This window comes from Pelecanus crispus, chromosome 2 (assembly GCF_030463565.1).
Source record: "Pelecanus crispus isolate bPelCri1 chromosome 2, bPelCri1.pri, whole genome shotgun sequence".
In the NCBI taxonomy this organism is placed as follows: Eukaryota; Metazoa; Chordata; class Aves; order Pelecaniformes; family Pelecanidae; genus Pelecanus; species Pelecanus crispus.
The window spans coordinates 121,857,562-121,885,087 of record NC_134644.1 but is presented as its reverse complement, the minus strand read 5'-3'; the positions used below and the strand labels follow the sequence as shown (position 1 = coordinate 121,885,087).

At 37.9% G+C, this 27,526-nt stretch overlaps 1 protein-coding gene across 1 annotated transcript in view; it reads left to right on the top strand.

Moving 5' to 3' along the window:
- ROCK1 (Rho associated coiled-coil containing protein kinase 1) overlaps positions 1–23,174 on the top strand; it is a 90,496-nt gene extending 67,322 nt beyond the window's left edge. Inside the window, 11 exon segments of the mRNA XM_075706473.1 lie at positions 832–997; positions 2,709–2,802; positions 4,253–4,341; positions 4,483–4,671; positions 5,208–5,373; positions 11,729–11,799; positions 15,500–15,588; positions 17,022–17,100; positions 17,220–17,481; positions 18,246–18,453; positions 22,013–23,174. Coding sequence (XP_075562588.1) covers positions 832–997; positions 2,709–2,802; positions 4,253–4,341; positions 4,483–4,671; positions 5,208–5,373; positions 11,729–11,799; positions 15,500–15,588; positions 17,022–17,100; positions 17,220–17,481; positions 18,246–18,453; positions 22,013–22,016 — 1,417 coding nt within the window. The 3' untranslated portion in view covers positions 22,017–23,174.
- Positions 23,175–27,526: the final 4,352 nt, after the last annotated feature.

The following is a 27,526-nucleotide window of genomic DNA, read 5'->3' as shown; positions in this document are numbered from 1 at the left end:
CAGTGGACTCCATAGCAATACATATTTCATTGTATAAATCTCTTCTTGTTTTGTGGTGCAGGAAGGGCATCTGTCATGACCCCATCCTGCAGTAATGTACTGCCACTTCTATCTCAGCATGCTGTGGGCTGTGTTACATGTTGCTGGGTACATCTGATTCATGGGTGCTAGACTGGCCACCGTGCTTTGTGTAGGTTTCTTTGCAGGCAAATATATAGGAGCTCTGCCTGTACTCCAAGCAAGAGCAAGAAAGTTTGCTTTGTATGCTGAACTGATTAGAAGTTGTATATACATTAATGAGATACTGCACCTAAGTTACTGCCCCCTGCCTCTCAAGCTGTAAATAGAATTTGCAAGCCTTTCTGCAAAAGGTTGTATAGGCATAGAACTGCTTTATGTTTTCAGAAACTTTATGCAATTTTCCTTACCGTTCAAACAGTCTGGAGCACACATCTTCATGAGCAGTAATCTGGTGTGAAAAAGTAGCTAATACTGATAGGGTTAAGTATCTTTTGATGGACCACACTGTACATGCAATTTAATTTCATATTTTTATTCCTCAAAGGTGGGAGAATTTGACACTTGGTTTCCTAAGGGTTGGTGTTTCATGAATGATCGAAATTTTAATTGAATTACAGTAAGCTTGTTGCTGTAGCTTGTGTGGACCATCAAAAGATATAAATGTACAGACTGTGGTTTTGTAAATCTTGTTTTTCTTAAGAAACTAAGATAATGATAATTAGCTGAGTGGTGTAAGTTGGATTTGTTAGTCTTCCTGAAAATTTGGAACGTTTCACATAGGAGAACAAAATCTTAATGTCCTTTTTACAGAGAAACACTCACTACCCAGTTGGATTTAGCTGAAACCAAAGCTGAGTCAGAACGGTTGGCACGAGCAATCCTTGAAGAACAGTATTTTGAACTGAGTCAGGAAAGCAAAAAAGCAGCATCAAGACACAGGCAAGAAATGACTGATAAGGACAGCATCATAAGAAGGGTAAATTATTCCACTGTAATTAATACCTCTATATATCCTCCAGCTGGAAACAGAAATTTATCTTTCTCTTTTAACTTATAAGGTCTTGTTATGGTCATAAGTGATAATTATTTAAGTATCTGAGTTTTGGACTCAGTTGGAACCTTAAACATTTAAATCCCATCATGTGAACTCCCAAAGAAATGTAGACTTGATGAATCTGAGGTGAAGCCAGATTGAAATCCAGCAAATGTCTATAATTCAGTTATTAAGCCTTTTGTAATTACTTCGTGACATTGCCCAATATATTTTTAAAATCTTGTGAATTTGTGGAGCTGTGTATTAGAGACTCTTATTGCAAAATTACTTAATCTTAAAAAAACCCCAAAACTTGGAAGTCTTGAGTTTCTTCCCACTGGTAAACTAGTTTTTTAAAAAAAAAAAAACCACCCAAACCCAAACTGTAATTTTTGAAGATACTTTATAGCGTAGCTCTTGAGTATTAGTATCAGGTTGGTAAATGTCTTAACTGAGGAGTTTCAAATAGCAAGCCATATATACCGTAGTTATTTTGTCATTATTGTTTTTCCCATTTAGCATCAGCTATGCAGATTTTCTTAAGAATTCTGGGGCTGTAAAACTTCAGTAAAACTCTAGGCGTAACTGAACTTGGATCAGTTGCTCGAAGCTTTCTGTTAGCGCTACCATAGATATTACATCTCTGTGTAAAGATAGCAGAAGTAGTGTTTGTTACACGTTTTCTTTTATAACCTTGAAATCTCAAGAATGCCGCCATTTCTTAAGAAGAGTTTAGAAGACTCTGTCTGTGGCACTGAAGGAATACCTTCTTGTCAGTATGTTTGTTGGTTTCAAATATTCTGATAATTTTGTCACACAGCTTGATACACAATCATTTCTATAGGCTTCAAACAAAACCTTTTTTCAGGAATGCAATTATGTCTGGTTTTTAATATGTATTTCCTAAGTGGTTAGCAAAGTGATCCTGACTGTGTCTTCTGGCAGCTAACAGATTCAAAGTGTAATGGTTTTCCTTCCCCCCCCCCCGCCCCCTTTTTTTTTGTGGGTTTGTTTTTGTTGTTGTTGTTTGGTTGGGTTTTGGAGGTGGTCTTTTTTTTTTTTTTTTTTTTTGCAAACCTATGTACATATTTACTTATGTATGCTTTGACTTAGACCAAATTTGTTTTTATTTTTATGCTGATTTATACCTGGTTTTCATGATATATGACAACTATTTAGCAGCAGATGCCATGAATCTACTCTAGCCTTGAATACTGGAGTTGTATCATCTATCAGCTGCTTTTCTGTCTGGATTCAGGGGATCAGGCCTCTGGGCACTGCTTCTTCCAAAGTACCACAAATTAAATTAAAGTTACCACGTTCAATAGCTGACAACTTAATTTTGCTAAAGTTGAGTGTTTAATTATATACTACAGTGTTGTCAGTTCTGCAAAGATAATTTAAAAAAAAAAAAAGAATTCTTTCTGGGACAGGTGTATTTTGAGCCTTCTGGTAAATCAAGACAGCTTAGAAGAAAAGTACCATTTTTTTAAAATTCAGGTTTGAAAGGTAAGCAGATCTTTTTGTATATAATCTGAGGAAGGAATTCCAAGTAAATGGCTGTTACAGATTTAAGGGTATTTAAAATCATAGTAGTATATTTTTAGAATTCATGGCAAGTTCTTTATTTTAAAATGTGTTTGTTCTCATTTAGCTGGAAGAAACTAATAACACATTAACCAAAGATGTTGATTTAATAACAAAGGAAAATTCAGAGATCAGTGAAAAAATCAAGAAACAGGAGGAAGGTATGTCATGTTTGGAGTTTTAATTCACCTGTTAAGAAGCAGAATTGAATTCGAAGCATATGTGGTAAAATGAAAATGGGAAAAGACATTGTTTATCTCCCATTAGTTTGCGCTTGATGAAAAATTATATAAGTCATTGTTTTAATCTTGAAAATACATTTTCCATGTAAATTGCCACTCTTTCTGCTGTATTGCTTCCATTTCCACACACTGCCTTTATTGTTGAAAATGATTAAAACCTCTGCTGTAGGAGGTAGGAAAAAGTGAGTTTCTGTTCACAGTCCATCCTCACTTCTTAAAACAAGTTAGCACCAAGTTCCTGCAGGCATAGTCAGGAATGCTTGTCCAGTACAGCTCATCCAAATGTTGTCTAACCCCCTTCTGCCAGCCATGCCCTTGTGTGCATGAAAGTTATTAAGGAGAAGTATTTTACTCATTTCATATTGCACACAATGTATTTATTAAAGTTCTTGTTTCTATCTCCAGTATTTATAGTAAAGCAGTATCAGTATTTCAACTTCCTTAAGATCTCACTTAGATTCAGAATATAAGTTGTGATCTCAGCATATCAGTGGATTGGCATTCTATTTACATGCATTCTGACTATATGGGAAGTTACTTTATTATTCAGTTTACTGCCGTGGTTTTGCATTTGAGCAAGCATTGTAAAATTGGAATGCATGCTTTAATATCTGTTGGCTATGAGAGTAAAGGCCTTATCACTCATGTCGCCAGTGTTGTTGCAGACGCTATGTAGGCAGGAAGGCATACAAAAATATTTTCCCTTACTTCTGCATTTCCGTAATAGCAGGGGTTGGGTGAGCAAGCAGTTTGCAGTATTTTTTAGTTTATGGAGTTTGTTACTTTTAAGTACTTGAAAATTGTTCTTTTAACTGTTTGTTTGTTGTTTTGGTGGAGAAATCCTTATCAGTGAAATGCATACTTCTAGAAACGTTGGGAACAGATCAGCAGACTGGAAGTGTGATATCGGTGGAATTGAGTAACTGGTGTGGTGGGGGGAATGTAACAGAGTAATATCTTGTTTAAAGAAATCCTTTTTCCCCCATGTTCTCTTTATGCCTGATTTGCGAATCTGTACTGAATGTGAGTCCAGTCATATCAGTCTTATTCTGTGTGGGCCTTGACTTAATTTTTGGTCCTACAGAAACACTTTTGGTAGTGCAAACACAAAAGAAGTGGGGCAATAAACTTGGTCATCACCAGGAAACAAAAACATTTCATCTTGGTGCCTTTCTGATATATCCTTCTGGTAGTTTTCTGTCATTACAGTAGCATTAAACTGGTAACCTTTTATCGCTGCAAACTCTATTTTGCACATTAAATGACACAACAGGAAAATGGAAGGGAAAAAAAATGCAACTGTAGAAGTGATTAAGCTTAGAAATATTTACCTTCTAAAATATTTCAAAGTTGAATATTATTTTAACAGAGTACAAAATGAAAAAAGAGGAGGAAATCAATAATATTAAAATGCATTATGAGAAGAGCATTAACAATGAAAGAACTCTGAAGACACAGGTATGACTTTTTATGCAATTTAATAATTATTATTTTGCATATCATATATTTTCAGTTTATTGTTTGAATCCTATAACTAGAGGAACTTAGAAGTTTTGTATGAAACATGCTTGCTTTTTTTTTTTTTTTTTAACTTAACAGGCTGTCAACAAGCTGGCTGAGATAATGAATCGGAAAGATTTTAAAATAGACAGAAAGAAAGCTAACATGCAAGATTTGAGGAAGAAAGAGAAGGAAAACCGAAAGCTCCAATTAGAGCTTAATCAAGAAAAAGAGAAATTCAATCAGATGGTAGTGAAATACCAAAAGGAGCTCAATGAAATGCAAGCGGTAAAATAATCTTAATTTTTTTGTCACATTGTGGAATTCTCTCCACAGGAAACGTGTAGCTCGTAGTTGAAAAAATACTTGAAAAAATAGCAAGTTCTGTTTCAGATGTTATAGGCTACAGAATTTTAGTGAGGCAGAGAACTTGACAAGTGTGCAGCTGTGTTTGTTCTCATTCATTTCCCCTTTCTAAATTCTTAACTGTGGAAGTTACTGATATATTATGAAGATTAAAAAACTGAATACGGTGTAGCATACTATTTATGTGGTTTATTTCACTGGTGGGTGGTCTCCTTTTTAAAACAAATGGTAATTTAATAGATTAATCAGACTATTTGGTACTTGTATGCATTGCTGGATCTTTGATATTTAACTTTTTTCCAAGGCTGAACAAACACTTCTTCTATAATAATTTATACTAAAGCTATCAAAAGTATCTAGAGGTATTAAAAAAAAAAAAGTAATGAGTTTTGTTTTCAGAATACTTTGCTGCCATATTTTTGGTATCACAGTAACTATGCATGTGTATATAAATACAGCAACTAGCAGAAGAATCTACGTACAGGAATGAGCTCCAGATGCAGCTAGATAGTAAAGAGAGTGACATAGAACAACTACGAAGGAAAATTTTGGACCTCCAGCAAGGAATGGATTCTACCAGTGTTGCTAGTCTCCAGCCAGATGAAACAGATGGAAATCTTTCAGGTAAGAGAAAAGCATATTTGAGCTACTTGATTTTGTGCATACGCATAGTTTTGGAAGGTATTGTTTCAGACAAGTTACTACCTTTCAAAATCTTCTGTCTCTTTATCACACTTCATTTTTTGTTTGCTTGTTTTTATTTCATAGCTTAGCTGCTTATACTTAAGTCTTAATTTCTTCTCATATCACTCCTCCCACTATATGGCTTGGCATTAGCATAATTTTTACCTACTTTCGTGGAAAGAGTATCTTTACATCTGCTGCTGTTTGAATATAGTGAATACAATGTGCAGTGTCCATTGAATAGAGTACAGGGCCAGCACTTCTACAACTTCACGATTGTATTTTATATCTTGAATGCAAAATTGCCTTGATCTTGTCTGTTCTTACAGTCATGTAGCACCTTTGTGACAAGTGGCAATAATTGCCAATGTGAAAAACAATTGTAGGAATTTCCATAACGCATTTATGGGCTGTATGGTACTTTGATTTAGCAGATTCAAATAAGAATAGATAATACAGTGTAGTTAGCCATTTCCATGTAGTGTCAATTCCAGGCACTATATTTGGAGACCCACTGTTACACTGGTTAGTGATTCCCCCTCCCACATGTTTGAAAAGTGTAATCAGTTAGTACTTTCACATGATCCACTTCTGTATCTCTAGATACAGGGGAAAAACGTTTAGTGGTAATAAGCTGTGCATAACAATTTCCATATGTTGGCGCTAGGTTTATTTTTTTGTATAGTTAAGTAATTTTTATAATTCATCTTGAAATTCTTTATTAAGAAGGTTGTCTTACATGCTTGTCTTAAAGATTTACAGTCTGATTTTTATATTAGAAAAATATATTGAGACATACAAAAATGGAATACTATTTTGGGTTTTTTAAGACCTCAGTGGATGAGTAATCAGATAAAAGTAAATTGAATCATTTTAGGTGTCTCTTCTCCTGTTAATGCACTTCATGCTGCTCAGACTGCCACATTCTAGAGTTTTCTAGGGGTCTTAATAGTGATTAAAATTTCAGGTAGGTTACAAGACTCAGTATATGTTTTTATGTAGTTATTCCTTTCTAGTTAATATTCTTTTTAGTTAATATTTAAATGAATTCTGTTCTAGAATAGATTTTCATTCAGATAATGATATAGTCTTTTCTTCACAGCTTCCATTCTGTCCAAGAAGCCTTTTGCACTCTGAAGTTTGATCTGTAAAACCCTCAGGCAATTGCCATCTTGTAAAGTAAATGTCTGGTTTGCTTCTTTCGAAAACATCTTCTGGGCCAAACCTCCACTGAAACTCAGTACTGGGAATTCTTAGAGCTATTAGATTGGTGAAGGAACATTTTTTTTTCTTAGCTAGGAACTCCCTCTGGTATTTCTGAACTGTCAGTACTTCTCAGGAGTTTTTCTCTTAGATACTAATTCTTAATGTGTTCCATTTAACTGGGGTAAAAAAGAAATTGGAGGGGTTTTACTTACTGAAGTGGTGGGGGTTTTTTGGTTTGGTTTGGTTTTTTTTCCCCTGCCCTCAAATTACTATTTGGAATCAAGCCTTATGTTTGATAGTGTCTCCTAAATGAAGAACACTGTAGTTCATAATTTTTTATTGAAAGTTTCTGAACTCCTGTAAACTGAGAGCTTAAATTTTTCTACAAGAAAATGGACTAGATTTATTCTACAGAAAAGGGTAGTTTTGTACTTCCTCACTTTCCTTCTTGGCCATTTTCAGCATAATGGCTGTTGTGTATTGCACTGAAAATACCCAATGCCTCCATCTGGGCATAGGCACCTTCCCTGTTTTCTTCTTAAGGGCAATAGTATGTCAATATGACCCTGTTGTCTCTTAGATCTTGGAACGACTGTAGGAGTAAGCTCGCTCTTTTTCTGCCTCATCAAGGTACATTATTTTTAGTTTTACCTCTGGAAATGTGTGTAGTCAGGCTTCTGGCTGTATGACTGCCCTGCCACTTCAATTTTGGGGCAGAAATTTTGGTATGTGCAAGATCTTCTCAAGTCAGCTGTAACTCTTCCATTGTTTATTAGAACATCAGAATTACTGGAAGTTCTTGTGGTCTTCCTCTTCTGTACTCATGATCCCTCTAACTGTTTCTTTTTTACTAGCCTTTCATTTCTCATCTTTTTTGCCCTTTTCTCTACACATGCCTCTGAATTTTACTGCAGTTGTGCTGCTGGTGTTACTGTGTCATACAGGTAGGACCTCTAATACTTACTATTATTAGGACTTCTCTAGATTTAAATTGTGTCCCTATGTGCTGCTTTTTTTTTTTTTTTTTTTTTTTTGAGGGATGCTCTGAGTTGATCAGGATCTGAATAAGAAGCAATTTAGGTAATTAAAAGAGATTAAGTGACGTTAGTTTAGTCAGATTTCACACATTTGTCAGAAAGCCAAGTACAGGGCAGAGGAGTGCACTAGCATTATAAAAAGGGAAAAAAAAGCCAGTCTTCAAAGTAGAAATACCCCATGCCACAGAAGGAGGAAATTATCCAGCGCATAGTTATTTTTCTGCAAACCAAGTAATTAGTCTTCAAAACAGAAGGTGGCATACCACAGCAGTTCATTTGCTACCATTTAGTTGTATGAAGTTGTTTGTCTTCAACTGCATGCTAAGTTCCCATCACTTCTATAGCCCATAGACATTCCTTCACAGCACCTTGAATACCATCTTAAGATCAGGTAGATCTGATGAGTGGTCAGTAGGATTCTCCAGCTGATGCATCTGTTTGTAAGGCAAAGACATTCCTTAAAAATATTTAAGGCAAATAAGCGGTAGAATTACTAAATAAGTAATTATAGTATGATTTATTCAGTTTCCTGTCACAGTAAAAACATCACCAGGGAAAAAATGAAAACATAAAATAATGTAAGCAAGTATGAAAGAATGATTCCATGATCTCAACTTTGGCGATGGGCAGTCTCTGGTTTAATTGAGAAGACAGTTGGTATGAAACAGTGTGATAGTAATGTTGGTGGAATTCCAGAGAGACCCCTGGCTCTCAGGCATTTTCCGCTGTACAGGTTTAACTGCAGCACATAACATTTTACAGCATATATTATAAATCATGCTTTACACAAAGATAGGATGGAATAATAAACGTGGACCATTTAAGCCAACAGTTTTTTTGGAATATGGGGACACATAGGACTTTTTGAAAAACCTGTAAGTAGCCGTCACCTGAATAGATCTCAAAGCAAGATCCAGCTAGCAATCCATGGTGAGATCCACATGAAATTAGAGTAAGACAGTCTGAGGAGGAAAAGAATCAAATGTGAAGGGTGAACTGGAAAGAATTAGCAATGTAGTATCTCCAGGTTTTTGGTTACTATGGAAGAATCTAAGGAGTAGGAATTCTTGAACATTGGAAAGAGCTGCTCTACTGCTTGTGAAGGCGCCTGTATTACTTAACTCCAAAACAACAAAAAGTCTCATAAATTAGTACAGTCATGGTTGTCTTGTGTGATTTTATTGAAGACTTAATGTTAGAACTCACTTTTATCATACTGAATCACAACGAATCCTGGCAATATGAATACTAACCACGAAGATGTTTAGAATGCAATCTACATTTTAATATATATTCGGAGATAATTATAAGATGGGTAGCCTTCTTTCTTTATATTCTACTCGGGTCCAGCTAGCTGTCAGATATTTTTGAGGCCTATCTTGGATTTTCTGGATTAGAAATATGAGGTATCAATCCTGGGATTCTTTCCAAAATACAGGGAAGTTGTCAGGCAGTAGTTTTGAGCGTGTCTTTCAAGACAGGAATGGAAGATTCTTTTTCATAGTCTAGATAGCCCATATTTTCTTAATTACTTAATCAGAACACTCATAAATATTACTCTTTTGGATCAAATATTTGTGAAATGGCCAGATGAGCATTTGCAGTTGTGCTAGCTAACTCTGTCAAGGGAAATTAAAATGCACTATAAATATTACTTGAGACAAACCTTTGTGGCAAGGTTGGAATGAAAGTGCTCATCTACCCTTTCAAGAGTACATTTGGTTCCAGACGAATGTCAGGTTTGTTGAAAAGGAGTACATTCAGAAACTGTTGTTTTCAACTGCAAGATGTTATTCACAGCTCAGAAATCATCTCTCATGCAAATAGAATTTGCTCACTAAAATAGATTTGTAGTAGACAGAAAAGAATGTCAACTGATTCATTTGTAATAGCTCATCCACTTTCTGCTTCCTTTGAAATTTCTCTCAGAACGTGCTGAAAGAGAAGCGAACTTAGAAAAACTCCTATTCGCACTGTCCCTATAAGCAGCATAGTACCTGGTGCATCTTTTAAAATTTATCATTATTGGATCTTTCCAGATTTTCATATGCTGCAATTTCCACAGATGCGTACTTACTTCTTTTGAATCACAGTCATCGATGCTATCTTTCTTTTGAATCGCAGTTGTCCATACTATGTTGACCAGCGGGGTTAGCTCAGTTGGTTAGAACACGGTGCTAATAACGCCAAGTTCACAGGTTCAATCCCTGCTCACTGCAGGGGGGTTGGGCTCGATGATCTCTCAAGGTCCCTTCCAACCCAAAGCATTCTATGATTCTATGATGATTCTATGTTCTTTATTAGCAATTAATCACTTTATTTTGCAACAGAGGACTTGAGTTTTAGGATATTTCTAGAATTTCTAAAAATGGAAGAACCTTCTCTTGATGTAAGAATTAATCAAAGTATTCAAAATAGGGTAAGCGTTATCTGTGATGTCTGCAGACATGAAGGAAATAGGTTTCCTTTTCCAAAGTTACTCAGTATCAAGAATTGGGGAAGGGTCTGGGAGGGGCAACCCCCACACCTTGCAATTCTTAGGCAGATACGAGAGGCAGGGAAATACAAATTTCCTTCTTTTTTACAGGAATGTTTCTTACTGGAATGAGTTCTGCTAACATGCCTTTCTTCCAATTAGAATTTCAGTAATTCACTGGTCCCCCAGTATTTTGAAGTTACTCTGTATGGAGAAATGTTAGGAAATGATTCTGTATTTTTAAGCGTAGTCCACTTCTAAATATTGTATGCTGTAAGGCTGACGTGGGAAGGGGTTTTTTTTAATGCCTTGTAGAAGGCTAGGCTGTCAGTCTCATTGTAATTTTACATAACAGTGTACGGACAGTATCTTTTATATATTTGGATGTATTTTCAGAGCTTGCTGGGCTACACCTCACAGAGTCATCCCTGAAGGATAAAAGGGACCAATAGTTCCTTCTTAAATAAATATTTATGGAGAATGTTTCAGCAAATTTTAACTTAATGTTTTTGAAGTTTTCTGTGCTGCCAGTTAAGTTTCTTGTAAAGAATTCATACTTTAGCTATTGGCTGTATGTCCATACTCTGACACTTTTTTTTACAAATCACATTTTTACAATAATTTAAAAAAAATTACAAAATCTTTCTCAATTGTGAAATAAATTTATGATTATGGAGTGAAATTTTGATTACTTCATTCTCACATTTACAAAATTGTGAGACTTTTTATTGTGTTATTTCAGATTAATGGAATTATGGTATCTTCTCACTGCTATTACCTGGCTTCGTAATTAAAAAAAAAATCTATCGAAAACCAGTATCAGTTAGCTGGAGGCGTTTTTTTAAATCTATGATTCACATTAGGCAGAATGCTAATGTTCTTGTGACACTTCTTTGTATCATTGTTGAATTATTTCAGTAGTTTCGTGGTAGGAAAACACATTACTACACTACTCTTTGGAAAACTGTCCACTGAAAATTTGAGTAAAATGCTTGTCTCTTATTCTTTATATCTAGTTGAGTCTTCCTGCATTCCTTATTTATTTATCTCCTATGCTTATCTTCTGTGAGTAATGGGACACCCGTGTAGCTTTGCTTGCTCTTGTGCGCGCTCCTTTTTTTGTTTCCCTTGAAAAATGTGGATCTGGTTTGTTTTACTTGCTGCATCTTCCTGTTGAGTATTTTCATATAGCCCCTCTGAATGTTAAATTATGTTTATATTGAAAATCTCTTAATCCTCTGTTTAAGCTGTAACGCATTTTCAAAGCAAAGTCTTTCCTGCCTGGCTCTTTGCAAACTATTTACATACAGTGTTAGATGTTGGCATCAAGGAAAACAGCTTCACTTTATTTTGCAGTAACTGTATCATCAAGTGTTAGTTAGCTTGTGATGAAGCATGAAGTAAATGCTTATATCTTCGTTTTATTTAGCTGTGCTTTTTATTCTGCTTTGCTGAATAGGTAATTGCTTATTACTGCATGTAGTACATCTTCCTTTCTAGTAATAGTTTCCTTTTGTGCTACTCTGCTTTATTATTATCAACATAAAATTATTTAATATGTTTTTTTTTAAACCAGAATCAAGACTTGAAGGTTGGCTTTCAATACCAAACAAAGGAAATATAAAGCGGCATGGCTGGAAGAAACAGGTACAAATGGATTTTTTTTCTTCCTCAACTCCCCTGGAAAGTTTTTTAGGCATACGGTGAATTGGTTTTACAGCTCACATTTAAGAAACAAGCAAAATAATTAGAGTAGTTTAGTATGTATACATTACTTTATTGAAGAGAAATCCAATAAGAAAATTCAAGTTCAGTATGAAATCTGTAGTAGCAACATTGAGCAAATTTATGACAGGTGGGTGAGGAAATGCTTTACAATGGGCATCTTGGAACCATTAAAAATCCCATTTCTCCTTTGAGTAAGCTTCTTTATAATGCTGTTACTGAAAAATAACCTCTTTGTGCAACTTGACAGCAGAGAGTAGGGAATGCCACACATGTTCTGAAGGCTATGGAAGAGCGCACCACACTGTAACTTGCCACACATGATTTCCAAGGACATTTCCGTCTCCCTTACTTTTACAATGGTCAGTCTCTGTTGAAAAGAACTGGTTTACTCTCAGAAACTGGACCTCTGTGCTGGAATTCCCACGCTAAACAAAGCAGTATTGTTTTGCCCCTGCGGAGGTTATGGTCTGGTTCTTTCAAACTTCTATTGTTTAAATTGGGATGCCTAGAAGCTTAGAACCAGTTTCTGATTATGTTTTATGGCTTTCCAGTTCCCCTCCTTGAACATACTTTAGAATAAGGAATTGCAAAAGTGAACATGGTCGCTAGAATCTTGTAAATTTTGCAAGCAATTTGTATGAAATAGTTTCCCTGCATCTTTCTTACTTACATCCAAAGACCAGTATTGGAAATTATTCAGGTTGTTCATGACACTTTCAGCATAACTTCCTGATTGCTGCTGAAAGATCCTTCTGAGATGCTCCTGTTTATGTTCACATTCTACAAGTTTTAGAAGCGGTTCCTACAAAATTTAAAGGAGAAGGATTTAATTCCTGTCAAAGAAGCAACAAAGTGTTTGGATGGGGCCTTTAGCTGCTGAACTCCTTCTGTGAAGTACTCTGTTTTTTGGTTGGCTAACATCACCTTCGTTATACGATCAAAGTGTTTTGAGTTCCAGACCTGCCTATTCTTACATAAATATCAGACCTTCTTGGTGATGTGTCTGTAAGTTAAAACTGCTATCTATTCTAGCTTGCAGAGAGTGAGTGTTAAGCTCTGCCCATTTAACTAATGGCTGCTTAGAGTATTCTCCCAGACCCTCAGATGAGAGGCAATGTGAACAAGTGCCATATTGAAAATGCTTGCTTACCACAGTTCAGAACCTGGGGTTTGCTACAGATACCTCAAATGCTTTTCAGTTGGTTTCTGGTCTCTCTGCATTCCACTTTGTCTCCCTCTTAGCAGAACTGCAGGAAATCTACAGGGCACGGTCAAGAACGTTCTTGGTGCCATATTTGAGTCAAACACCGATAGTGTTTGAATGTTCTCAGGTGTCTCATGAAACTGATGGTTTTGCCCCATGCCCTCCGAGTCATTTAGCTTAAGTTTGAAAGGGGTGAATGTGGAAAACTCATTTGAGAAGAAACAGTTGAGTTATACCTCCAGCTAACACTAAAATGGGTTAGCCGTACTTTTATCCGGAACTTCATTTCATCCCAAGTGGAGGTGATAAAGATATCCTTCAAAAGCCATTGTAGAACAGAACTACTGTCAGAAGACTTTTTTTGTATGTTCACAACAGGATATTGAGGCTTTTGTACGTAACTTCTCTTTTGTGAGGTTAAATAATTCTTTCACCAAGACTTTTGGTGTGATACAGTGTGATAACTGAATTCCATTGCAGTCAGAATTTGCATTTGTTATAGTAGTCATCTTAAAGCCTTGCTCTTGTCTGTGAAAGGCAGAGGTGCATACTTCAAAGGCAGAAAAGGCATTAGCTTTCTGTTGAAGTAGATCAAAGGAATTCAAGCACAGACTCTTTTTCTTCAGTGGGGAAGATCACAAGAGGCTCACACCATTACAACTTAGTACCTATTGAAGTTGATCAGGCTTTCTATCAAAGAATTGTGACTGAGGGGCTGAAAGCTCTTTTAGGGGGGAAAACACCATTTGTGGCTTTTTTAGATGCATTTCAGTAATTGAGATGTATAACTGTAGCATGCAGCTTGCGCAACACATTTTTAAAACACTATTCTCTAAGCTTGTTAAGGTAACTTTCATATTTGGGTTTTGAGGTCAGACTTAAAGTCCTGTGTAATGAGGAGGTTCAACTTCCTCTTGTAGGAGAAGTAAACACCATTTACTTAAATTGCCAGTATCTGTATCGTGCAGAAACCCATTCAGTTACCTACCAGTAACTGGAGTTCAAGATGAACTGTTCGTGTATTCACTCTCTTGCTTTTCTGTCCTTTCCCCTGCTTCTGGGTCGTATTATACCTGAATCTGGAGCTCAATATAGACAGAGCAGTTAGTCTACCTCTGTTTAATCCTCTTTAGCCCCTCATACCTTTTAATACGTTGTTTCTAAAATACTTGAAACTGCAGGGGAGGGAACTGCCACACTTGTCACTGAGCTTATGCTTATGGACCGTTTTAGCAAAGAGATTGGTCTGGCAGCTCCCAGTGAAGAGCAACAGGCAGTGAATATTACAGGCTTGATCCCACTGGAAAGTGCTTAGGTTAGAGGTGTTTGATCTTAACTGGCCTGTGGGTTACAAAACTTTTTTTTCTGAGCAGCTTGCTTTGTTTTTCCTGTCATATGAACAAATGTTTATAATTCTGTGTGATTGTGAGCAACACTAGAAGGGTGTCTGTGTACTTTAGGTTGAGGACAACATCCTTGGGCTTTTGGGGTGGGGGGGTGGACATTGCAGGCATATTCATCGCTTGGGAATTCTCTTGGAAATGGGGCTTGCAGTCCACTCCTGCTCTAAAACTCACAGTGCCTTCCCAGTAGCTCTTGCTTATTCCCTACAATTCCATGCATTCTGGAGTACTCCAATTTTTCAGTGGCATGGGATAGGTATAATATATTAATATGCAGATTTCAACCAAGAACTTTTAAACACTCGGGGAAAAAACTAATCGACACATTACCAAATGTTTCTGTTATTTAATATCTTTACCACTCTGGAAAAAAAAAAAAACGTGTCATTTGACCTTTAAAGTGACACGCAGCAAAAGAATGTCCATTTCTTTTCTCCTCCTCTGCAAACCTTTCCTTTACTGTCTCAGTGTATTCCTAGATTTGGAATGTAAACCAGACCTCTGTTTCTGCTGATTCATTTTGGCTCTTTATTTTACCAGTCCATTAAACTGAAAGTGTGGGAAATAGTTAGCTGGAGCTGTGAGAATCTCTTTTAGCCTACCAGTAGTTTGGTGTGAAGTACCAGTGAGTCCTGCAGGTGTCTAGTTCTAGAGAAGCTGTTTACAACTTTATCAGCAAGTGATAGATTCTGTACTCCAGGAGTTTCTCAGTGGTAATTTTCATAGTTACACGCCAGTAGCAACTTAAATTTGTGAGTTCGTGTACAGATAGACTTCCAGAGTCATCACAAGCATTTTAGGGTGCTCCAGTGACAATACACAGTCACTGCAGCTTGTAGCATTGCGCAGCTGTCAGTAGTATAGCTGCCTGCATGATGACTTAAATATCTCATGATATTCATTTAAAAACCTTAATTTACTCAGTCTTTTTGTGAGCCTATGGGAGTACAGTAGGATAAATGCGTCTTTCTAAAATGCAATTTTAACTTGGTTTTACCCTTTCTTTCTCCAGTATGTTGTGGTGAGCAGTAAAAAGATACTGTTCTACAATGATGAAAAGGACAAGGACCAGTCTAATCCATCCATGGTACTAGATATAGAGTAAGTAAAGTTACTGTTAGTTTTGGATACAAATTGGCAAAAGAGTATTGTGTGCGAGATAACTGATCACAAATCTAGAAGCTTGGAATCAAAATTCCATAAATAATTTTTAATTTCCCGTACTAGTTGGAAAATGTCTGTTCATCTGTATTTCAGGGTGCTGTTAACAGAAGATGCTACTTTTTATACTACCATTCCTACTATTGCTAAAAGTTAGAGAAAAAGTTAAATACGCAATAGTGTGGCACTGTCTGCAGTCACTGGTCTGAATTTACAGAAATGAAGAGCCTCGTCTCATTATGACAGAGGAGGGTCAGAGACAGTGGAACCTCCACATTATGCTATCTCTTTTTATGATTCAGTGTAATGACTGTTTTTTCCAGTTGCTTCAACAGCTGCTTTCTAAAGCAGGGCATGATAGTTGTGGGATAGATATGGAACTTGCTGTCTGATTTTAGGCCTCATCCCCTTGCTTCGTACCTTTTTGTTACTGTCAGAGAAAGGATCAGTGTTAATTAATCTAGCCCAAAGCATTTCTAACTTCTCCAGATGGTTTCTGTTCAGAGTGGCAAAATAAATGAGTTGTGATCCCTTTACATTTGTTACACGTGAGGAAAATTGTGTCAAATATCACTGAAGCCCATCACTGATACATGATTGAGTGTGATGTTTGAACAGCTGATCAACATTATGGGACCTTATAAAGTACTAATTGGGAAAAGGTTTTAAAATTCATTAATAGATCTATCAGTGACTAACAAATACAGTGGTCTGGAAGGAATCTCAAACTCAGGAAGTGCTTAAGCTGCCAATTGCTCATAACCAGGAAAAGAGTTATTTTCTCTTTGAGCTATTCCTTATTCTCTTTTCATAAACATCTGTTACGGCAACTGTTGAAAACAGGATGTTGGGATAGATGGACTTACAGTCTTGTCCCAGTATAAGATGATGTTTGTTCCAGTTTTAATGGCGTTTTCAACAGCTGGTGCCCCAGACTGCTTTTTGTGATGTTCTGGCATTGAGTGTTTATCAATGGGTAACATGATTTAGTAAAAAATCAGTGAGTAGTACTATACTTCATATGTTTACTTCCATCCATGGTTATCAATAAGCTTTTCTAGCAATAATCATTTAGACTTTCCAGTGTTCTGAGGAAGAATTTGAAAGCCTTTTTCACAGGTAAATTTGCTATGATGGACCTTGAACCCGTTGTAAGATAACCTCTTTCCATGCTATGAAATGTTTTGGTCTTACTTGGGTAGACAAGATCTATATGGTTTATGAATTAATTCCTAAAATCATGTTGCAGCCTTGAAGTATATCGTATTGCTTGCATAAACAAGATTTATAAGATCGTCAACGCACTTTGATAACTGTTTTAAAAATATGCATAGCCTTTCAGCATTTTCTGATTCATGTTTCTTCTAATCCAGTAAGCTGTTCCATGTCCGGCCTGTAACTCAAGGAGATGTATATAGAGCTGAAACTGAAGAAATTCCTAAAATATTCCAGGTAAAAAGAAGTGTATTCTTATTTCTATGGAACTCTGTTGAAAAAGTTTGGCCGTTTCTTTGAAAAGTATATAAAAATACATAGTGCTTCAACAATAACACAGCAGTATTCTTTTTCAGATTCTCTATGCTAATGAGGGGGAATGCAGGAAGGATTTGGAGGTAGAACCAGTACAGCCAGCAGAGAAGACAAATTTTCTAAATCATAAAGGCCATGAATTTATTCCGACGTTGTACCACTTTCCAGCCAACTGTGAGGCCTGTGCCAAACCTCTTTGGCATGTCTTTAAACCCCCTGCTGCCCTAGAATGTCGAAGATGCCATGTGAAGTGCCACAGAGACCACTTGGATAAAAAGGAGGAATTAATTGCACCGTGCAAAGGTATACATGTTTTTTTTGCATTCTGTGTTCTCTGCATGTTTAGCCAGAGCTGCTAAACTACTGAAGACAAATAAAAGCGCTTTAGTTTAAAAGTTGTCTACTCTTTAGTTTTATGATTTTAGATGTGAAAGGTGTTATTAAAATAATAGGCTGTTAACGCTGCTTATGAGCAGGCAGCTGTGGCAAGCCTCTGTGGGGAGGCCTTTGGTGGTGCAACTGATGTGGCTCTGCTGAGGGCCCTGAGAGCACAAGGGTCCCTAGAGGTTTGTGCCCAAGTACTGGGCAGCTCCTTGGTTCCCGGACCGTTCTCTCTTATACACGGCCCACATCAGGGACAATGCAGTGGCCGCATCACCAAGCTGTGCTAAGAGCTTGAAAAGTGGTTGTTCAGCCACTGCACGGATCGGAGTAAAAGTTTCCTCTCAGTGTCCCTGTGGAGTATTTGGCGTACGTACTCTGGAAATCAGCCATAAGGCACCCATGCAACTTCCCAGCTTAAGACTGCAATTAGTGTAAGTTTTCTCATTTCTTGAATATTAATGTTAGAATTGAGAATCTTAATGCAGAGCAACAAATATTGAAAGAAACTGTATTTGTAATTTCCCCTGCTGCTTGTTGTCTTCCAAAAGTATATAAACAATTCCAATGCAAGTATGTGTATAGGTGCCATTGTTCTTTCCAGTGGCACACCTGGTATGTCATAATTCTTATTTTGATAACAAGTCCTAGTTTTCACTGAATTGTCCTTCTCCGTTTACTTATAGTGAGTTACGATGTAACTTTAGCAAGAGATATGTTGTTATTGGCCTCCTGTCAAGATGAACAGAAGAAGTGGGTAACTCATTTAGTAAAGAAGATCCCTAAGACACCACCGTCTACTTTTGTTCGTGCTTCTCCTAGAACTATGTCTACAAGATCCTCAGCAAATCAGTCATTCCGAAAAGTTGTTAAAAATACTTCTGGAAAAACTAGGTGAGAAACTAAAAACGCTACGAATCTTTTTAAGTAAAAAAGAAATCTCTGTTTATAAATCTTATTCAATGTGGAATTGTGAAATAATTCCATAGTTATGACTATTGAACTTCTGATCTAAATCTTTGCTCAAATCCTGAAGGAAGGAACAGACAGAATTTTGCTGCTATTGTGGTAAATTTATCAGTTCTTTGGATTTGGAAAGGTACTGTAGAGATGGCAGTGCCTGGCCTGCCAATGCATAATAGTGCATACTTCTTTGTCACATTTAGGTATTTAGAGTTGTAGACTTTCTTTTCCAAAAGACTGTTTGAATTGTATTCTGAGTATGCTTTCCTTTCTGTTTGTTTTTGTGAGGTCCTCTGGTAGCTGTAATAACCAGGTTTTTTTAAGTTCTGTTGCAATGTTTGATTCCAATTTTTGGGAGGGTGTTCAGATGAGTTATACTGCAGTTACTGTAATATACCTTGTGCTAGGCTGTGAAGGGGGAATTTCCATGTGCATGCACACAGAGGAAAAAAAAGGGGGGGGGGGGGTGTCAAAAACCTACTATAGGCAAAACAGCTCTGGTATTCAGATGTCTCATAGCTGTTAGCTTTTCAATAGAGATTTTTGGTTTTTCCCCCAGCATAACCATGCAATTTCTCAGGGTTTTCATTTCAAGATATTAACTTCTTTCCGGGCGTTTTAGAGCTAATTGGAAAAGCACAGAAGCTTTTATCGATACTCTTTTATATGGGAGCAAATCCATTTTCTTAAATCAATTCATTGATTCTTTTTCACTCTGTCTTATCAGAAATGCTAGTTTGGGGTTGCCCTTAGCAAGAACAAGTTTGCAGCTGATCTCTTATAGAATAAACAGATTTACATATTTGAAAATTTACAGTAGCTCTTAAAGGAATGGGTCTGTTTGGGGAGATTAGTTATTGAGACAACTTTTGTTATTAATGCTATTGGCATTTGTCATGTGAGAATGTTAGAGAATCATAGAAATATGCAAGTAGTGAATGGGAACTTTTTTTTAAAAAACAGAAACACCATCTTTAAAGCTCTTTTTTTAAGATCTTAAGAGATACAGTGAGCCTAGTATCTCACCAGTACCAGAAGGAGGAAAGCTGCACATTCCTGTGCTTTATCTTGTGTCAGCTCATGCTTCACAGATTACCACAGTAAACTGATCTATTTTCCAGCAGAGCATTAATCCAGGAAGGTTTTCACTAAAGAAAAGCCAAAAAACCCAAAGCATAACAACAAAAAACCCCCAACCCTAACCCCACAAAAGAAAAGCACGTGGGTTTCTCTTGGGTTAGGAAGTTGCAATGGTTCATGGAAGAGTCCAGAAAGCACCAGATCTGTCTCAAGAATGGAAGGAGGAAAGGTGAAGATGGTCATCTTGCACTAGTGAAGTTTCAGGTTGGATCAGCTGTTCAGGATACCCCAGCCTTGCATTTTCTCCATCTGCCCTAGTGTACAGCCTCTGTTCACACCTTACTCCACCCAACGAGATTTTCCAGGTTCTTCGGAAGAAATAAAGCTCTTAAGTTTTCTGGCAACTGAGAAGTTAATACCTGCGTGGTATCTTATCTCTTTAACTTTTTGAATCTTTCTAACAGACTGTGATGTGAATCAAACAGTTAACATTTATATTGCTTGTCTAGACTGAGCCCAAATCCATCACCAAGTTTGATGATATAATTGATGTTTGACCTTAGAAATCTTGCTTCCTAATGATGTTTAGTGCTGACATAGCGTCTTAGAACATACAATTAATTTACAGCAAACTCTGTTTTAACGCTGCATATTGTAGGCACTGAGTATGGAGGAAGAAGCATATTGAGCATAAGCAATTTAGAGAGGCACAGTACTTGACCAGCAAGAGCGCTAGGTATGTGTGTGCTGCCGGCCTGTTGTGCTGCATGGAGATGTGTGCAGGAGGCAGGCAGGGAACCCCCGCACCTCGCTGATGCTTGAGGAGCTGCTCGGGCGGCTTTGTGGCGCGCTCTGTCCCCATCACACAGCTGCCGCTGGGTTGACTGGAACATAGTGGGGCTCGCTGTGATGTAGTATGGCCAACCTGTGCCCTGATACCACTGCATATTCCATCCTGTATGTTTAGAAAGAAGAGGCATTGGATTTATTTTAGGAAAATTCACTTCTGATGTACCAGATGTTTCAATTTAATTATTAAATAAATCTACAGTGGATCTTATATACTGGACACTTAACTGGTGATTGCACAGTAGCTGAGCTAATCTGACAGCGTGTTGCTACTTAAGGGGAGGGTTTTCCCTCTCTGTCTTCCTTCCTTGCTCTTCTGTCATTGCATCCTGGGTAAGTGCTTGAAATGATCCATTTTGGACCCTTCCATGAAGGTCCACAGTTCAGTTTCCTGACTATCAAAAAAATGTAGGCTTATTTTGCTGAGCCAGTGAGTGGAATCAGCCCGCTGAGAAGTGCGGTGATTGCCCAATCTGAGGACAGGTAAGTAGGAGGGTGCTCCCCTGGGGTCAGGAAGGTGATGAAGTGGAGGAACAGCGGACCCTTTTCCTTTCAGGAGGCAGTGAGTTGTTAGATCAGTTTCTCCCAGCTCAGGACACTGCACCCTGCAGTTCTCATCCTGACCTCTGCCTAGACATGGGAGTTAGAGAAGCAGTGATGATTTTTATGGGCTACATGTGTTTAGCTCTTACTAAGTACCTGAAAATTGTTCTCTTGTCAGACAGTATAGCAGAACTTGATCTCGGTGATGGAGTCCTACCATGTAAGCAGGCATTAGCTATTTTGTCAAATGGATACAGCCTTTAACACATGCTTTAAGACATTTTAGTACATTTCATGTAGGGTCTGATCCACCTTTCTTTGCAGCTGGTAGGCAGCACTTCATTGACTTCATGGCGAGGTGTATCAGACCCATTAAAAGGAGCTTCACGTGTAAGTTCATCTTAAGTTCTGTTCCTCATTTTAATAACTTATCACTAGCAAATATGAATCAGAACTTTATGATGAACTTGCTAGCATTTGCAATACTGCTTCTAGATCTGAAACTACACTTCCAAGTTTATAGTACGCTAATTTATACACATTGTATCAGCACAGCTGGGGTGTTTTGTTTTAATATATTTGGACATGGGCACCTGATCAAGTTAATGCATGTTTAAAAAAACCGAACAAACAAAACTCCTGTGCATCAGATGAGCGCGGGCAACTGCATGTGCGTGCTCTTAGCCCTATAGAGAGCCTTTTCTTGTCCCGCAAGTGAAAGAGAGTCACCTTGCATTTGCTGTGAATACACCCATGATTTAATCGTTTACTTGTAAAGCTGCAGTAATATTATCATCTGTCTCATTTCTGTGTTCATTTAAGGTTATTTGAAATTAAGAACAATTTGTGGAAGATTGTGTAGGTGTGATCTTAGTATTGTACAATGTCAATTGAAGACTTATTTTGTTAACGTAAAATTAAGGCTTTTCTTCACTGAAGCTCTTGGCAAACATGCAATAGTGTTATGAAGCTAATTTTTATATTTGTTATTAATTGTCTGTTTTCTTCTTTGTTCCAGCTAACCACACGTGCAGTGCTTAATGGAATCTCATGGGATGCGGTCTGAGAAACAGGGCTTTTTTTAACCACACAGAGCAGTGCAGACGGGCTGTTGTTCCTTTCAACATAACTATCACAGGCTTCAGGGTTAAGATTGCTATTACTGTCTCCTCCTTGCTTTGGCACAAAAGCACGCTGAGGGTGTTTAATTGCGGGTTTGCCTAAAGGTAGATTAGATTAATTATTACTATGTAATGCAAGTTAAAGCAAATAAAGCTTAGCTAGGTGTATAAAAACAGGTGCTGCCTTTTTGGATTTTTTTAAAAAAGCCTGTCAATCGTGATGAAATGCAGCCAACTTTCTTCTATCAGTGAAAGAAAAGGACTTTACCCTGTGAAGGGGATATTTATGTCAAGATGAGCATATGAAACGGAGCAGAGGAGGAAGGTTTCTCAGTGAGAAGGACTGCAATTGCTTTCAAGACTCAAAGTTGTTGTGCTCTTGAAGACTGCAGAACTAGCTTAAAAATGAAGCCTTATCACTTGAACTTCAGTGCCTTCACTGCAGAGTTCTTAACAGCCTTAATGCTAACCACCCACTATGGAACGGATCAAAGTGTTAAATATTTTGTGTTATGCTTTATGAAATACTGATTCAGCAGGTTTTTACTGTAAAGAGGGGAAAACAAGTAATTGCCTTTAATCTATGCATTTTTGCCAAGCCATACTGAATTATTTTACTATTAGAGGCATTAGAAACTAACAGTAAAAGAAACCACCAAGTTTGGAAGCATATTTTGGGGTACATCATTTCTCTAACAGTATAATGTATTGCCTTACAATTTTAAGTGATAACATACATTAAGTTAACAAACATTTAAGAAATATATGCACTGTTTGAAATGTAAATTATTCTTAGAACACTTTTACTGGGTTTTACATTGTCCTTTTAGTGCCTTAATTTGAGATAATTGTATTATTGCCATGTCAAATAAATGTAGAAATCTAAAACTAAACAAAGGAAACCTCTAAAAAACTATCGCGTATAAGTGGTTTTTACTGAATTTTAATTGGTTGAAGTATTGTAGATGCATTTTCTAAATTAAGTACAGTCTTTGAATGAGAATTCCTCTTACAAAGAAAGACTGATTCTGTTTCATAAGCCAAGAGATGTGTAGGCAATGCGGGGGGGGGGGGTGGGGGGGTGGGGGGGAGTGGGAGCATATAAGCATATAACACAAAAGCTCTGGGTAATTCAGGAATTTCAGTAAATGCCGCCAGACTCTTGCTTTGTAGCAGGAATACATTCATGGTATGGGCAGTATGGTTTTATTTTATTTTATTTCTTAACCAAATACCTCCTCAGTAATTTATAATGGCTTTGCAGTTGTGTATTAAATAAGAAGCACTGGAAAACTGATTCGTCCTTAGGACGATTTGCATGTTTCAAGTGGTATTGAAAGCCGCACTGATGGATATGTAATAATAAACATATCTGTTATTAATATGGTAATGACTCTGTGCTCATTTAATGAGAAATAAAGTAATTTATGGAAAGACCCTTTTGAAAACGACTGGCATGGTGTTTTCTCCTGACTGCAGCTTACACATCTTCCTAAGCATTCAGACATCACAGCAGCTTCCAGTACAAGGTGCATGTGCAACATAACACTTAGAGGACTCTGAAACATTTTTTTACTATTTTGCGTGAATAAGTAAATACCATAGTAAATACTTTTTTTCATTCTCTTATTCTCATGGCCTGCTGTAGTAGCCTAATTTGTATTTATTATTCAACCACCACCCTGAGCTTGCCTTGTGATTGCTTCATCCTTCATGATGAAGGTTTGGGGCTTCAGAAATTCCACTTATTTGGGGGGAGGGAACCCTGTTCAAAAGACAAAAAACTGTGAGGTGGTTTTTGTTGGTGGAGTGTTTTGTCTTTTGGGGTTGTTTTTTGTTTGGGGTTGGGGTTTTTTTTTTTTTTGTTCTTTTGAACAGCCTGTGTATCCCATGAAGCTAGCTGTCCATAAATCTCCCTGGGTAATATGCCGAGGCCTGTAGAACAATGGAGTAGTAGGGACAAATTACATGCGAATGATTGTATGTCCTTTGAAGGAGCTGGGAAGTACAGATAAACAGAAGTATGTGATGTGGTAATTTCAGGAAGTTCCTCTATGTTGAGCTTGCTGTATCAGAAATGTCAGCAATGGATGGAGCACACTAAAGACTATCTTCCAGATCGCCAGTCACATGGACTGCTAGCGTGCAAAGCAATACAAGGGATAATTACAATCTGCTTTAATCTATCACATCCTGAGAGGGGAAATAATATAGTAAGATGATTAAACATACCTTACTTAAATACATAATTATAGGAAATCTAGAGCAATAGAAAAGGCCTATGGTCAGGTCATTCTCCAGACACAGATTAGGTTTTGGATTGCTTTTCTGCTTTGCTTTATGTTTAACTGGCTACCTCTACAGGCTCAAAAACTCTTGCTCGAATAATTTCTTAATCAAAAAAAAAAGTTGTATCTTGTAGTTCCATGTTTTATGAATCTGGAAAATAGCATAAAAACTGATACGAATAGATAATGACTAGTGGGAAGAGGGAAGGAGTGTGGAAAAAATGGGTTTGCTCTACAGATTGGCACATACTATCATTTCTATAGCTTTTTAGCGATGCTGAAACTCTGCAATTCTTTTTAAATGTTGATTTTGCTTGGGAAAGAAGCAGCAGATGTAATGAGGTGTAAAATTACATTGACTTGTATGTCTGGGATAAGTTGCAACCAAGATGCTGTAATAATAAAGTCTAGACATGCAAATTAGAGTTTGTGTGTTCTGGTATACTGATGTTGGCATTTGTTTACTGTAAGCAAGGTGCCTACTACAGGAATAGCTAGACTTTGAATAACAAATTCAGCCAAAGGTTTCTAGTGCTAGAAAAAGTAATGCCTATGATCTTAACTGTGCAAACAGATATTTCAGGGAAAAAAAAAATGTTATTAAACTTTTAGCAAGCATCAGCCTTACCATCCAGAAAAAAATCGTCGGTGAGCTGCTATGTTCACTAGAGCTCCACTTTTTCTGGCTCCTGATGCCTTATTTTGCTTAGCTTTTACCCTTGTCACTAATGACTCCCCTTACAGGAACATTTTGCCTATGCTCATCTAATACGGTGCCAGGGAGTCATCGAGAGAGGGGAATGTGTAAGCTATGAAGAGCTAACATAAATCAACCTGGCTTCATTCGTATTGGTGAAGCTGTAGTTTTACACAATGAGAAACGGGGAAGTCTAGAATCTTATGGGATCATTTTTTGATGATTTGCCTCGCCTTTTTTCCATTTTCTATTACTGTGTGAGGTTGAAAGTTCATTAACATTAGTAGAATGCCAAAATCTGCTCTTTTTCATTCCCTCTTCAAGCCTCCCTATTCCTGCCGAAGGAAACAGGAAAAGAAAATGATAAGAGTAGCTAACTGTAGCAAAACAGCCTGGGTAGTAAGAAAAGGATATGGCCTCTCCCATGAGTGGGATTTAGCAGCAGCCATTGAGGCTGCAGCCAGAAGCGAGTCAGCAATCGTGCAGTGAGAGGAGGGGCAGCAGGTGCCAGGCTTCCCTCGGAGCTGGTGAACTCTGCTGGGAATTATTTATGTACTAGTTACAAATGTAAAAAATGCAAATAGAGTTTTGTTCTTTTTCCTTCTCCCAGATGTACATTCATAGTGACCCAGAATGCAAAAAGTTTGAAAACCGCTGAAATGGCACGGTAACACTGAAATGGTGAATACTGTGGATGTTACTTTAAACATCTCCTAGATTGCCATGTTTTTCTTTACCCTGCCATTACATTTTCTACATCATCTGCTATAGAAGTCACACCTTATTGACACTGCATCACTCAGTTCATAGTTGCTGTGAGAGAGGGGTCAAATGTAGCAGAGGCTTTCGGGTTGGGAGTGCCCGGGCCGTGCCGTACCCCGGGCTGCTCTGCAGCCTAGGAGCTGCTAGCACAGAGGGCAGCCACGCCAACCTCCACTCGGGCCTCGCTCAGCCCCACGCACTGTGGGAAGATCGGGCATGCCAGAGTTTTGTTCAAGTATCTTGTTTCTGTTCCTCGTTTTCTGGGTGCTCATTTGGAGGCAGTCAAGGTTGGCAGTGCGGGAATCCAGAATGCTTACCTTTATCGTGAAAAAGAACTTTTCTTTAAACACGTTAAAGCACTGTAAAGTATCAGGACACTAGAAAATCAGACCTAAGGCACTTAAAACTAGGATTACTTTGAGCTTAATACGCATGGCAATTATCTGTAAAACAGGAGTTAATAATGTGATTTGATCCTACCTGTGCTGTGAATACACGCTCATTAAAATGTTTAAAGCCTGAAGATACATAGAAAGGTTCCCAAGAACATTATGTTCCTCACAGAAAATAAAATGTACGTTAATGAACACACCTGTCAATACATTGGATGAGGTTAACACATCCTCCCCTTTAAAGAAACAAGGAATGTAAATGCAGTATTTTAATTCCTGAGCCTGATTATATAAAATGAAGACTACCTTCTTTGTTCTGTCGTAGGCATCACAAAGGTGCCTAAAGCATGCCTTGCAAAGGGGCTTGCCTTGCTTCCCCGCGCCTTTCGCTGTACCGCAGCACCTGCCTGTACCGTCTGAGGCTATGCTTACTACTTGTGCTCCTCAGAACTGAGCCACGGGAGATCTCATAGAATAAAAAGCCTTTTGTAAACAGATCTGGACTTGCTCCGACCCATCTTCCCGCATTAACGAACCCTGCCAGACCTGCTGGCCTGCAAGCAGTATCGTGCTAATGACACGGCCCCAGCTTTCGCATCCAAGCTGGCTTGCATCCGGCCAGCTCAGGATGGGAAGCAACCCTGCTCGGCTGGCCCTGCAAAAGGCCACAGAGACACAGCCGGGGCAGGCAGTTCCGCTGTCCCTGTGCCCCTGGGTCCTTCAGGGCTTATCTTTGCTAAGAAAAAAAAAAAAGACGCATTTAATAATGTTCAACCGATCTTTTACAATCTTAATGTTGTCAAGGTAATCTGTACTGCATGTTTATACATCAGGTTGCACTTTGTCTCTATATTGCTCATGTCAGTTTGTGTAAGATTCAAGGCAACCAGCATCTATTGATCCAGAAAAAGGCACAAAGCTGTTACGGTAGGAAGAGACCAACACGATCTCAGAGGACAGAAGAGGGAGGTAGCGGTTCCTCACCTTGCGGAGGTCTTGCGGGGAAGTTTTCCTCCCCCGATACAAACCCTGATTCTTCTCTTTCAGCTCAGCACCTCTAGTGCCTTTGCCAAATCCTGGAAATGAATGGTCAATGGTCTGCGATTGCCCCAGACCTCTTCCTCTAAGGGTTACTCTAACAGGGAGAATGTATTCAGTGCAGCTTCAGACTGTAGAACATTCAATTTCCATTTAGGAGTCAGGAATAAATGGCCTCTATATAGGTCACTGTTGGTATGAAGAACAAATAGCTAGACTGGATATATCCTGTGC